Here is a 13,447-nt window from a genome sequence, read left to right on the forward strand (position 1 = left end):
TTTCCATCACCATTGCAGGTATATGATTTAAAAGTTAGGCTTATTGGGGTGCCTGGGTGGCTCAGTGGGTTAAAGCCTCTGCCTTCAGCTCAGGTCATGATCCTAGGGTCCTGGGATTCAGCCCTGCATTGGGCTCTCTGCTCAACAGGGAACCTGCTTCCCCCCATCTTTGCCTGCCTCTCTGCCTACTTGTGATCTTTGTCAAATAAATAAATAAAATTTTTTTTTAAAACCCCAAAACTTAAGCTTATTGCTTAGTTTTACATTTTGCAAGAGCCAATCTGAGAGCTAGACTGGGTGACCATAGAGCGGGTGAGCAATTAGTCTTTGGACACCATAGAGTTGTTTCTTGTGAGAATAAAATAGCTAACATTCTGCAAGAAGATCTGGACTTGAAACAAGTTAATCTGTAGAAACCAGGTCCATGGATTGGCTTGTAGCAAAATGGCTGGGAATTACAAAATGGCTGGGAGTTAAAAAAACAAAATAACTTGGGTAGCAGAATCTGGATCCACAGTCCCAAATCGGGAAATCACAGACTCCATAACCCGGGACATCTGAAGGTACAGGACCCACAACCCAGTGTGTATCAGCTTCTGGATCCATAGCCTAAGGAACAGCAGCTGCTAGACCCAAAGCGAGACCCAGTGTAAGTCATCCAGCAGGGCCCACAGAGTGCGGAGATCCTCAGGCGGTAGCAGGATTTCCGGCAGGAGGTTTCCTGACAGCCTCTGTAGGGGAGAAGCTCAGCTGGCAAGTGCTGGGAGAGCAGAGGTCAGTGCGGTAGGCCAGGTTGCTGTGGTAAGAGCCACAGGAGGATCGTGGGTAGTGCAGGTAGCCCCTAAGGGGGTGGGAGGAGAAGGTTCCAGAGCAGCAGCTGCAAGGCTTATTCATAGGCGATATGAGTTCAGCTGAGAAAACACTGTGAACACTGAATTCACAGAGAATATTCACAGACAACAGTCTGAGGTGTATTCTACTTCCTAGACGGTGGCGCTTACATACTCTCGACCACAGGTGTCGAAAGTGATGAAAGCTTCATCCTTATATGTGTACTCCTTCACTTGCATAGTATTAACTCAATCATCATTTCTGTAATTGCAGCTGCATAGTTTCCTACCTATTACATTTATGAGGGCTATAATAAATTTCGTTATAACAATAAAGCCAATGAACTATTCTTACGTCAGAAATGCTATGACCTTTTTACATTAATGGCATGTCAACTTGGCCAGGAATGTTCCTCCTTTTCTTCCTGGTGCATGTGGTACATGTATTTGATCCAAGCTCTGCTGGGGTGTGAGTTCCTTCTAAGGGTGGAGATGAAAATGACATCATCTTTCTTTTTTTTTTTCTTTTTCTTTCTTTCTTTCTTTCTTTCTTTCTTTCTTTCTTTCTTTCTTTCATTTGGTTACAGGCATAGCTTCAACCTTGCCAAAAAGCCTCTGAAAGATTGAAAACTATTTGTGACCATTCATTTTTATCCAAAACTTATTTTCTAACTATTAACTATTAATGCAGAGTATTTCATACTCTATGCAAAAGGCCCAACGATGTTAAGAATTGAATGGAGAAAGACTAGGAACAGAAGGAACTCTGGACAAATATTTGGAAACAAAATGCAAGAACAGTGCATTGACAGAGTTTAAAATAGAGACCAGTTTGACAAGTTTGAGTCCCTCAGAGAATGTTTATCAATTGAGGTGAGAGGAAGAAGTGACAGAGGACAGAGTGAGGCATTCAGGTTTCTCCTCTACCTTATTTTAAACTTCTAGTTTGTTTAATTTAAATGTTATTCAGATCAAAACAGTTCCAAATAGGTGAAATTTATGAATTTTTAAACTCTATACCTTTTTACTATCTGTCTTTATAATCATCTAGACATCTTGGTCTTCTAGAATAGCTTTAGTTGGACACTGCAATCCCATCAAGTTTTCTCTCACATTTTTCTAACTTATTGTCAAGTATCTTCTTTCTTCCCTATACCACCTCCTTGAGATTAGTACTCTGGAACAGGATACCTGAATGCCTACTTCTAATGAGCTCTCTAAACTAAATACCCTAAGGCTTTCTTTAGGTACAAACAGAATATTCTCAGAGAGAAATATGGAAATGCAGGAAGAAATATAAAGTAGATGTGTGGGTAAATATAAATTACATTTGAATAAAAATTTATAAAACAATAACTTAAATAATTTTTGGTTTTAAAATATATATACTTGAAATGCAGAAAGAAATAATGCTTAAAAGAGAGGGATTTGATATAAGGCACTTTAAGGTTTTAGCATTATAGGGGAAATTGTAAAGTAATAGTTTATATTAAGCAGAAATAAAGAAAGTACATTGAAATACCTAAGAAATTCTAAAATCAGTAGAACAATGCAAGTATTACCCTTAAATGGGGGAAATGAGAATATTAAGGTTTTTAAACTAATATTAAAAAAGCAGAATAGGAAAGCAAAAGTAATTAAAAGATCAAATAATAAAATTATACATTGGTATATATAAACATTAGTAATATAAACTCACATATATATACATACATGCATACTTATACATATATATACACATATATACATATGAATATATATAAAACATGAAAGGACTAAGAGGCCCAATGCAAAGACTTGGAATACCAGATTGAGGTACAGATAGAAGAACCATAATATCCCACTTTTAAGATTAACCAATAAAGAGGGGCGATGGGGGAGTGCTCAGTTGGTTAAGCATCCAACTTTTGATTTTGGCTCAGGTCCCAACCTCAGAGTTGTAAGATCAAGCCCTGCATTGAGCTCCTCAGAGAGTGAAGCCTGCTTAAGGTTCTCTCTCTTCTTTTCCCTCTGCCCCTGTCCCTCACTTGTGGGTTCTCTCTCTCTCTCTCTCAAATATGTATATGTATACATATATAGAGAGATTTTATATCAAAATGCTGGCTCTGAGTTGTGGAGCTAAGGCTTCCAAATATGTATTTGAGTCCCATCTCTGTTTTCTACCTAATTCTTTCAGATTTGTGGTTTGAGGAAATAACAGATTTCCATTATCTATTTTAGATCCTACTTTCGCCACCCATCTAACTGTTTTATGAGAGTTGCTGTTCAGCTTGTTACTGGTCATCCAGAGGTTTCGACTTTGATTGATCATCTTACCAAGTAGCCAGGTACTTAAAAACCATGACTTTGGAATATCAAGATTGACGCTATCAGATAATGTGTGGTCTATTTGTTATCTAAAAAGTGTTTCTATTATATTTGTCCATATAGGGGTTACTTATATATTTGCCCACATATAGGGGTTACTTATATCCCAGAAAATAGTAAATATGTCCACTGAAGCCATACCATGACCAAGAAAGTGTAACAGTCTTAAGAATGAGAGGAGAAGTCAGCTCATATCTGAATTTCAGACTTTTTCCTATTGATGGGTAAAGACATTTTCCTTCTTACTAACAAACAACTTTAAGTACATATTTTAGTGCCATCCTGCTGCTGAGATGTTCTCTCAATTTTTTGTTGTCTGAAGTTATCTTCAATTTTAAAGCACATATTAATTGAGTATAGTCTTTTAGGATGGCATCTGTGTTTTTTTCAGAATTTTGAATACTTCATTCAATTATCTTTGTAAGTGATTTGTATTTTAGTCTTATTGTCACTTTTATCTTTTAAAAAAATCATCTTTCTCTCTCAGGTTTCTGAGAAATGTTTCTGTCATTGGTGTTCATTAGATTTACTAGTGTGTAGGTGTGGTATTCTCTGTCTTTAACTTTTACTTTGCTACCTTTATTGACTTTGGGAAAATTTAAAAATTTTCCCCAATATATTTTCTCCCCCCTTCTCCCTCTTTTCTGTTTTAGAACTCCAAAACCAAGTATGTTAAATCTTTTTACTATAGTCTATTTTTTTAATAAATTCCTTTTGCTATTTTTTACCTCCATTTCTCTCCATGCATTAGTTTAGACAAATCGCTCTCAACCAAGAGTATTTGTGCTTTCTATTCCCCCAGGGAATAGTTTGCAACATCTGGAGAGACCATTTTTGGTTGTCATGGCTAAGGAAGACTCTGATCTGTTTTGTGTTCATTTCTTTCTATCTAAAATAACCTGGGGGTGGCTGGGTGGCCCAGTTGGTGAAGTGTCTGACTCTTGATTTCAGCTCAGGATAGGATCTCAGGGTTGTGAGATCAACCCTGCAGTGGGCTCTCGGCTGGACATGGATCCTGCTTAAGAGTCTCTCTCTTCCTCTTCCTCTGCCCCTCTCAAGTAAATGAATAAATAAAACAAATAAATAGAAAATAACCTGAATTTTAAAGTATAGTCTTTGTCATAGATCTATTTGAGGGTCCAAGGAAGTAAGGGGTAGGATATTCTTTGAGCCTTAATTATAGCACTATTTAGGGATAACATCTTATGTAATTTTATTCTTTAGTAACCTGTTGTTTATCTTACTCTCAGATGGGTTTCTTTAGGTACTTGGCCTGCAGAAGCTAAGGATACCACCAAAAGAGTAAAGATATAGTGTCCCCAGCTTTACAGTGAGATCCAAATGAAATAGTTAAGTCCACTGCTATAAAGTGCTGTTTGTTTTCATCTATATTTAGCTTGGGTTTTAACAAAGCATTGACAAGGAATCACACACATTCTTCCTACAAAGAATATCCTTCCATACATATAGAAAAGCAAATTATGTTGGCTATTCAACAATGGATGTTTGAGTCTGGTCATTTTTAATTAGATTTGGGTAAACTCATTAGAATTCATATAAGGCTCATATATGTTTTAAAACTGACATTTAGTTTTTCTCTCATTTATTATATTAACTTGCAAACCTGAATGATATTCTTGTTTATGAAATTCCTGAAGAATCTGTCAACTTCATAGTCACATTCCCTCTTTCCACATAGATAAAACCCATGATCATTGACGTACTCAAAATATATCCTAATTCTCAGACCTTCATTCACAAGATTCTAAAACTAAAAAATATGGATGTCCAATAGCTATAGTTTGAATGAGAAAAATATCCATAATCCAAAGAAATTAGATCAAATTCACAAGTTTTTAGACTTCCAAAATTTACTGCGAAGCATATTGAGCTTTTATTAAACCTGTCAAATCAAACTTAACACAAACTCATTTTGATAATGTATAAATAATAGCATAAAAATATTTCCATACATAATAAATTAGTTTATTGGATTATAATGATTGAACTTTTTATCCATTTGGGGCATAAAATAAATTAGCTTGAATTTCATCCATAATGCTGATACTACACTTAAAAGGATGCTATAATCAGCCTGTCAGACCATGCTTGTTAGAAATAAATTGGGTAAGGAACTGGTCATTAAAGACTAAGATAGTTGCCACTGGAAATAAGGAGCATAATGGACCTCTGGGTAGACACTTTGATGACTTTACATAAATGTACCAGAATTCAATAAGTGATTAGCAGGAACCAGACACATAGTTAGGTTGGCAACAAGATGGCTGGAGGCTACCAGAAACAAAGTCAACTGGGCGGCAGAAACCGGATCCATCGCTTAGGAAAGAGAAACCACAGGCTCCATAACCTAAGGGTCTGAAACCAGCCTGGTGAGTAGCAGCTACTAGATCCATAACCCGGAGAAAAGACACTGCTGGACCAATAGATATGATATAAACTAATTGGTAGGGACTGCAGATCATGGAGATCCTTGGGTAGTAGCAAGACCCTGCCTGAGCAGAGGCTGGACACCACACAGAATGCTGGGCAGCTGGCCAGCTCACAGCAGGTCTCCTGATAGAGGAGACTATCTGTAGAGAGAGGAGCCCAGCTGGCAGGTGCTGGGAGAGCAAAGATTAGTGCTGTTGGAGTTGTTGAGTAAGAAAAGCCATAGAAGGAGCCTGGGTAGGTAGCTTAGGAACCCCCTTCCTGAAAGGACTGGGAAAATAAGTTTCCACAGCAGCACCTGTGGAATATGGAGATATGTTGACAGAAGATATGAGTTCAGATAGGTCACAATGAGAAAATTCTGAGATTTAAGATGATTTTGAGCACTGGGTATTTTATATACTCATCAGTTGGTACAGCACAGTGCAGGTGCAGTTCCCTCATACCATTGACACACCTTCTTCTGTATTTGTGTAATTCATTAACCTTCTCTGTCATTGCGTTGACTAACTTCATACCTATTGTACTTAGGAGTACAATGGGTTCAATCATGATTCCTATCTCAGAAATTCCAGAACTATTTGTCCTTAATCCTCAACCTATTACAGCCAGGAAAGCCCCTTCATTTCTCCCTGGCTATGACTCCATGTATGTCTATTCCTGCTTTGCTCCAGAATTCTTTCTGTCACTTTTCTACTATGTCAAGTGATAAGTGACATAGCTTTATTTTTTATAAGGATACTTCTAATGATTGATTCTACTTGTCACCATTGATTTACATTCTCAAAATTTATTTTCCATCTATCACATATTATATAATACTTCTCACATCCAATGGAGGGAAGAAAAATAACACATAGTGGGAAGTGGCTAGAAATAGAAAAGAACCAGACAAACATTTAAAAGTGAAGGCTGAGAAGCACCTGGGTGGCTCAGTGGGTTAAAGCCTCTGCCTTCGGCTCAGGTCATGATCCCAGGGTCCTGGGATCGAGTCCCACATCGGGCTCTCTGCTCAGCGGGGAGCCTGCTTCCTCCTCTCTCTCTGCCTGCCTCTCTGCCTACCTGTGATCGCTGTCAAATAAATAAATAAAAATCTTTAAAAAAAAAAAAAGTGAAGGCTGAACTGAGATTAAGCCACAAGAAGAAGCTGACTTGGGCCCTATGAAGAGGGAACAGAGATGATGGTGACAATGTGGGAATCTGGAAAAAGGGAATGAAGAGACAGGGATTTCAAGTATCTCTTCTACCTACTTTTAGCCTATGGATCTTTTCATCTAAATGCCATTTAAGGGGCACCTAGGTGGCTCAGTTCATTAAGCATCTGCCTTTGACTCTGCTCATGATCCCACGTTCATAGGATCGAGCCCAGCATCAGGCTTTCTACTTAGCCAGGAGGCTCTTTCTCCATCTTCCTCTGCCTGCTATTCCCTCTGCTTGTGCTCTCTCTCTCCACGCCAAATAAATAAGTAATATCTTTTTTTAAAATGTCATTTAAAACAAAAAATACCACTAATGTATTTTTACATATTTTCATTCACATTGTCCAAATTTTAGAAAGAACCTGGGGCCTACCTCTTAGAACAACTCAGCCTTTCCAGTGTTCAGCCTTTCCAGTGTTCAGCTTTGTGCATTTTCAAAGTCAGTACCTTCCCAATAATTTCCACCAAAGTGTAAAATAAGGGTGCTGGGAGGCTTGGTCATTTAAGCATAGACTCTTGATTTCAGCTCAAATCATAATTTCAGGGCCATGAGATTGAGTGCCCTGTCAAGTTCCACATTGAGTGTAGAGCCTGTTTAAGATTCTTCCTCTGTTTCTTCCTCTCGCCCTCCCCCTACCCTCTCCTTCTCTCTCTCTCTCAAAATATATATGTAAAATAGCCCTCTTTTATCACCCTTCTTCATTTTATTTTTCTTTTGAATAATATAATAACTGAGTACTAATTTCCAATGGGTTCACTATGTCAGATAAATTTGCACTGAGATAAATACTAATAAGTTTTTTTGGGGGGCTGAAGGAAAATAATATTAGGTGGAAACAACAAACTCCAAGAAAGAATAAAGAGACTATTTGATAGTTGTATTCTCCAGGAAGCAGACACTGAGACACAGATAGAAGAACAAAATGTTCGTAAGAGAGTAACACCTGTGAGTGAAAAAAGCCATTCTACCACTGGTTGCATCTTCAGGGTCAACTTGTCAGGAGAGAGATTCTCCATGGCTCTGTTAGGGCTCTATTCTGAGGGGAAATAAAAAAGAGCAAAGCCCGTGGCATGAAACACAGTCCCCATTTGGTCTTGGAACTGCAGCTGGTGCTCTCTCCATCTCCTTCCTTCAACATCATTAGAAATTTGTCTCACCCTTAGTTACCACCTCTGGTGGTCATGGTAGATTTCATGGTGGTATTCACCAAATCTTATTCCTGAGAAGTATAAATCCTGATAACTATATCTTTTTCTTGCTAGAGTCACTGCATTTGACAAGTCATGTGCACATTTGGATGGAAGGTTCTAAGAGACGCCCAAGTAGATCAACTGAGCTTCCCACATATTCCCCCTTCCCTTACTGTGTAACAGTAACCCTGCTACTTTCTACTAATCAGGATCATCTCCTCTTGGATAGATGACAAGCCTTTTTTTTTTTTTTTTTTTTTCCCATTGGTCCCTGAGTGCAAGAAGCCCAAAGTGCACAGGCAGCAGCCATAGCTTAGTTCAATGAGACCCTTGATGTGTTCCTTAGGAAGTCTGCCTATGGGAACTGGGCCTCTATCCTTGAAAATTCCAGCTGCAGAAATAGGAAGCTCAGGATTATTGAATGGGTCTTTGGAAGTAATAGCAAATAGCAGGGGGATTTGGGAGCCCAGTCTTTTGAGGATATTGCCTCCATGCCAACAGTTTGACTTTATAGTCAGTAGGCCAGTCCAGTTCACCAACAGACAGGAAGCTTCAAGGTGGAGTGTTTTTTGATAAAACCTCTGGATCTCACTTACACTCTCTCTACTGTGGAGTGGATTACCTGCATGGATTCTACACTATTAGCAATCCCATGCTGATAGATCAAACTATTCATTAACTCCTGAAAATGGTGCTGCTGAGGCAAGCATTAAAAGCGAACTCATACTCTGAATATGTATCTGCCCATTTGAGAATGGCCACTGATTTTCCAGGGCAGAAGGAAAACACTTTCAATTTGCAACCAAGCAGCTAGTTGGTCTTCTTGAGGACTAATGTCATACTGGGAGTTTACTGTTAGCCTCCATTGCCAAGATGGAGATTCACAGGTGGCAATGATATCAGCATTTTAAGTAGGAGCTTATGCTGGGGGACCCATTCATAGCCTCTATGGTCACTTGCTCATCTGGTCAGCATTGTAAAGACTGCTGGGCACTAAAAGGAAATACACAGATATTCACATTTTGTGCCCACCTGCATGTGTCTATCCACATATTTCTACAATAGACTTCTATGTATCAATATTCTAATTTTCTCTTTTCTAGGTCCCTAACTAGCTGGTCAGGTGAATTGCTACTGTCCAGGAATCTAGAGGAATCTAGAGGTATCAGATGTGATTTTTCCTTTTGTCAGCAAACGTCAAGGTCCCACATCCTTTGGAGGGAAAATGCTCTATATTGTTCCCGAGATTGTTATTCCTATAAAGCTATTGCATGACAAAAAGGATACCAGAAAAAATTTTTTAAAGAAAGAAATGTCTAAAGCCCAAAATAAATTAGTTCAAATTCACCAGTCTCTTAGATTTCAAAAGTTGTTCCCAGAGACACTGTAAACATTAACTTGAATACCCCCCCAAAAAAACAAAAGAAAAAAAAACTTATCCAATTAAAACTAACAATAAAATTAGCAAAATATTTGGAAACCAGAATGAAAGAGTTTATTACATTATATGCATTTAGGTTTTCATCTCTTTTGTGAATAAAAAGGATGAATGAGAATCCCATTAATTCATTAAAATTAGTTCATGTTTATTAACATAAATTCCATTAGTCGATCTTGCAATTTACTTTATTAAATCAACTAATTCTATAAATTCATCCAATAAAATTAATCATTTAGTTCAGTATATGTTAGAGACAGTTTTTGCCCAACACTTTGTGGTTGGAAAAAAGGTGACAAGAATTTTTCCCAAAGATGATGAAGATGATAAACTCTCTGTTTAGAGGTTAGACATTTTGCTCAAAAGGTCTGGACCCTCAACAACTTGAGGTATAGAAGCCAGATCCACAGGTTGGTCTGTAAGATGAAGACTGGCAGCTTCTGGAGGTGAAGTAAGTTGGGCGACAGAATCTGGATCCATAGCCCAGTGAAGGGAAGCCACAGACTCCGTAACCCAGCGATCTGAAGCCCTGGGATCCACAACCCAGTGAGTAGCAGCTTCTGGATCCATAGCCCAGGGAACGGCAGCTGCTGGACCCAAAACTCAGAGGCCGAGAGCAAGTTATCTGGCAAGGACTGCAGAGCATGGAGGTCCTCGGGCTGTAGCAGGGTGTTTGGCAAGGTCTGGATGCCACACAAGATGTCTGGCAACTGGTGGGCTCACAGCAGGTCTCCTGACAGCCACTAGCAGGGGAGGAGCTCAGCTGACAGGTGCTGGGAGAGCAGGAGTCAGTGCGGTAGACCAGGTTGCTGGGGCAGGAAGAGCTTGGGTAGCGCACGTACCCCCCAAAGGAGCGGGAGGCGACGTTTCCGGAGCAGCAGCTGTAGGACATGTTGGCAGGAGAAGTGAGTTCAGCTGAGTGACCGTGAGGAGATTCTGAGGTTGAATGTCACCTCCTGGACTGGGGCACTTTTATACTCTCAGCCATGGGTGTGGTATTTTTTACAGTCGCCTTTCCCACACTTGGAATCTCTCATTTCCATATGTGTAATTCGTGATATTTTCTGTAATTGCAGGTGATTCCTTCCATCTCGTATTTATAGGAGAATTCATCATGTCGTATAGCACCAAGCCAACGAACTATTCCAAAGTCGGAAATGCTATGACTGTATGTCATTAATGCCAGCTAATCAGGGCCAGAAAAGCCCCTACTCTTCTTGGCTGAGACTCATTGTGACTTTGCTAGTATCTTGGCTGGAGAATGCTTAGATCTAAAGGCGGGGATTGAAGTTAAGTCACTCTCTTTTCTAGACCAGTAGAATAGAGGTGCCCTATTTGTCACCAATGATTTTCTTTCTGTAAATTTATTTCATCCCCTAAAATTAGTTTTCATATCTTACATTATGTTATATATTGCTTCTCAAATCCAATGAAAAGGGAAAAATAGATAATATAAATTGATTGAGAAACAATGGATCACAGAGATAAATCAGGACAGATGTTTAAAGGCAAAATGACTAAGCAAAAATAATGAATAATGTTTTTCTGAAAATAAATAAATTGAAAAAAAAAATGACTAAGGAAGACTAATTTGAAAAAGAGTCTCAGGGGATACAAATTTATACATATGCAAAAAATCCCAAAGAGTCAAATACTTTTGAGGTGAGGGAAGATAGCTAGAGACACCATGGATCTGTCCATCTGTGTGTAATTCCAGTAAAAATGGGTTCTGGATCAGTATAGTTTATGGCTTTTCATATAGGCATTGCTCCTTTTGTTACCTGTTTTCAGGTAACAAAATCCTGCTTTCCTAATAAGAACAACTCTTATCACACAGGACCTTCTTGTCATTTTTATCTTTTGATTCTTTCATATAATTGTTTTCTTAATTATAAAAACACGTTTTCCCTACTTCAGTTCTTCAAGATTATTTTTCTGTGGTAAAATATCCAAATATTGTCTTGTATAGAGCTCCATGTCAGGCAAACCGAGGCTAAAACAAATACTGAAGTGTTTTCTCCAGGTAGGCAGACAATTACCTCAGAGGGGAAGTTGTAATTGCAGGAGGTGATAAAAAAGATTGAAATATAAGTGAATTGTCTAAATACTCTTTGTGCATAACACTAATGAAGTGGTTTGTGGTTCTTAATAAATAGGTAGAAGTAAATAGTAATTAAGAATGATCATTAAAATCTCTTGAAAGCTTACTAAAGAATTTAAAAATTATAAAATGATAATAACTTAAAAGGATACAATTACAGCTTTAAACATTTTATTACCCCTTCCCAAAATGTGAAAATTTACTATTAGAAATGGCAAATGTGCAAGTAGAAATCTAAATGTAGGAATAATTAAGTTAAATATTATAGACTGACTAATCCTTATTGAAGACTTAGACTATCAGACTGAACTAGAAGTCAAAAGTATTTTCTACTTAACATAAGTTTTCTTAAATATAAGGAAACAGAGAAGGGAAAAAGTAAAAAGATACATCAGACAAAAGAAACAAAAAATGTTACTTCTGTTTTATTAACTTCCAAATTTGTTGTATGATAAGATGTAAAACATCATGTCATCAGAAGCAATACAAGACATTTCATAACAATCACTCTGTCAGCCTTCAGGATGATATTCCTGATTTTGTTAATCATTTAGAGGTTACCTCAATTCCACACCACCCAACAGAGTAACAGATAGCTACATATATCAAGTTCAGTTTATGTAATTTCAAATTAAGTTAAATGAAAATTTTGGTCTTCAGTCATATTAGCCACATTTCATGTGCACAATAGATACATGTGGCTGACAGATACCGTAGATCAGAAAATGCAGCTAAAAATATTTTCAGCAACACAGAACGTTCTATGAGACAACACTGTCTTAGACTTCGCAGTGTGCTTTGTTGACTGGCTAATAGAAATAAGCACTTTTACTATTTCTCGTCCAGCGCAAGAATGTCAGAAATCTTGAGGTCACTTATCCTTACCTCAATTCATGTAGTACTATGTTAGGATTTTCTGAATTGTAATTTCATGTTTGCTTATGTATATTGATATGTATTTGCCTCCATGTTTTTATGACCAAAATTTGCTTAAATTTACCATATATATATATATATATATATATATATATATAGTGTGTGTGTGTGTGTGTGTATATAGTGTGTGTGTGTATATATATATATATATATATATACCCCTATCTTTTTTCTTCTTACATCTTTTTTGTATGTTCTGGGATTATTTTGCTTCTGACTGCATATAACTTTTATTGTATATTTTAGTGTTGGAAGGCTAGTAACACATTCTTTACAGTTTGATGGTCTGAAAATGTCTACATTTTCTTTTTCTTTTCTTTTCCTTTTTTTTTTTTTTTTTGAGAAAGAGAGAGTGGGGGTTGGGGGTACTTGCAGAGGGAGAGGACCTCAAGCAGTCTCCATGCCCAGAATGGAGCCCGACTCTGTGCTTGATCCCCTGACCTTGAGATCATGACCTAAGCCAAAATCAAGAGTCAGATGCTCAACTGAGCCATCCACAGGCTCCTCTCCATTTTTTTTTAAGATTATTTATTTAGTTATTTATTTGAGAAATCACAAGTAGGCAGAGAGGCAGGCAGAGAGAGAGGAGGAAGCAGGCTCCTCACAGAGCAGAGAGCCAAATGCAGGACTCCATCCCAGGACCCTGGGATCATGACCCGAGCTGAAGGCAGAGGCTTAACCCACTGAGCAACCCAAGCACTCCTGTCTTCCTTCTTTCTTTTTTCTGTTTAAAATTCAGCTGTTAATCTTACTGTTTTTTTTTTTTTAAGGTGACTTACATTTTCTTTCCCTCTGGTTGCTTTAAATTTTTCTCTTCTTTGACTCCAAGATATTCTCTTTATTTGCTAGTTCAAATATGTTCTCCAGAACAATCTCTGTCTCTCCAGCTATGTCTAATTTCTTTTCAATCCATTCAATAATTCTACATTTAACATAT

General features: G+C 37.8%; 1 protein-coding gene and 1 pseudogene across 1 annotated transcript; both read right to left on the reverse strand.

The window, feature by feature from the left end:
- Positions 1 to 532: 532 nt before the first annotated feature.
- On the reverse strand, positions 533 to 894 carry LOC122910004 (annotated as a pseudogene).
- An 8,955-nt stretch (positions 895 to 9,849) lies between these two features.
- On the reverse strand, positions 9,850 to 10,416 carry LOC122910328 (keratin-associated protein 13-1-like). Its single transcript, XM_044254977.1, has one exon. It carries the CDS (start codon positions 10,363 to 10,365, stop codon positions 9,850 to 9,852), a length of 516 nt encoding a protein of 171 aa, XP_044110912.1. The 5' UTR covers positions 10,366 to 10,416.
- Between the last annotated feature and the right edge of the window lie 3,031 nt (positions 10,417 to 13,447).

The sequence above is a fragment of the Neovison vison genome, chromosome 6, assembly GCF_020171115.1.
Source record: "Neovison vison isolate M4711 chromosome 6, ASM_NN_V1, whole genome shotgun sequence".
Classification (NCBI taxonomy): Eukaryota; Metazoa; Chordata; class Mammalia; order Carnivora; family Mustelidae; genus Neogale; species Neogale vison.

Coding starts and splice junctions, on each gene's coding strand:
- LOC122910328 (XM_044254977.1), bottom strand. CDS start 10,365: ATGTCCTACAGCTGCTGCTCCGGAAACGTCGCCTCCCGCTCCTTTGGG.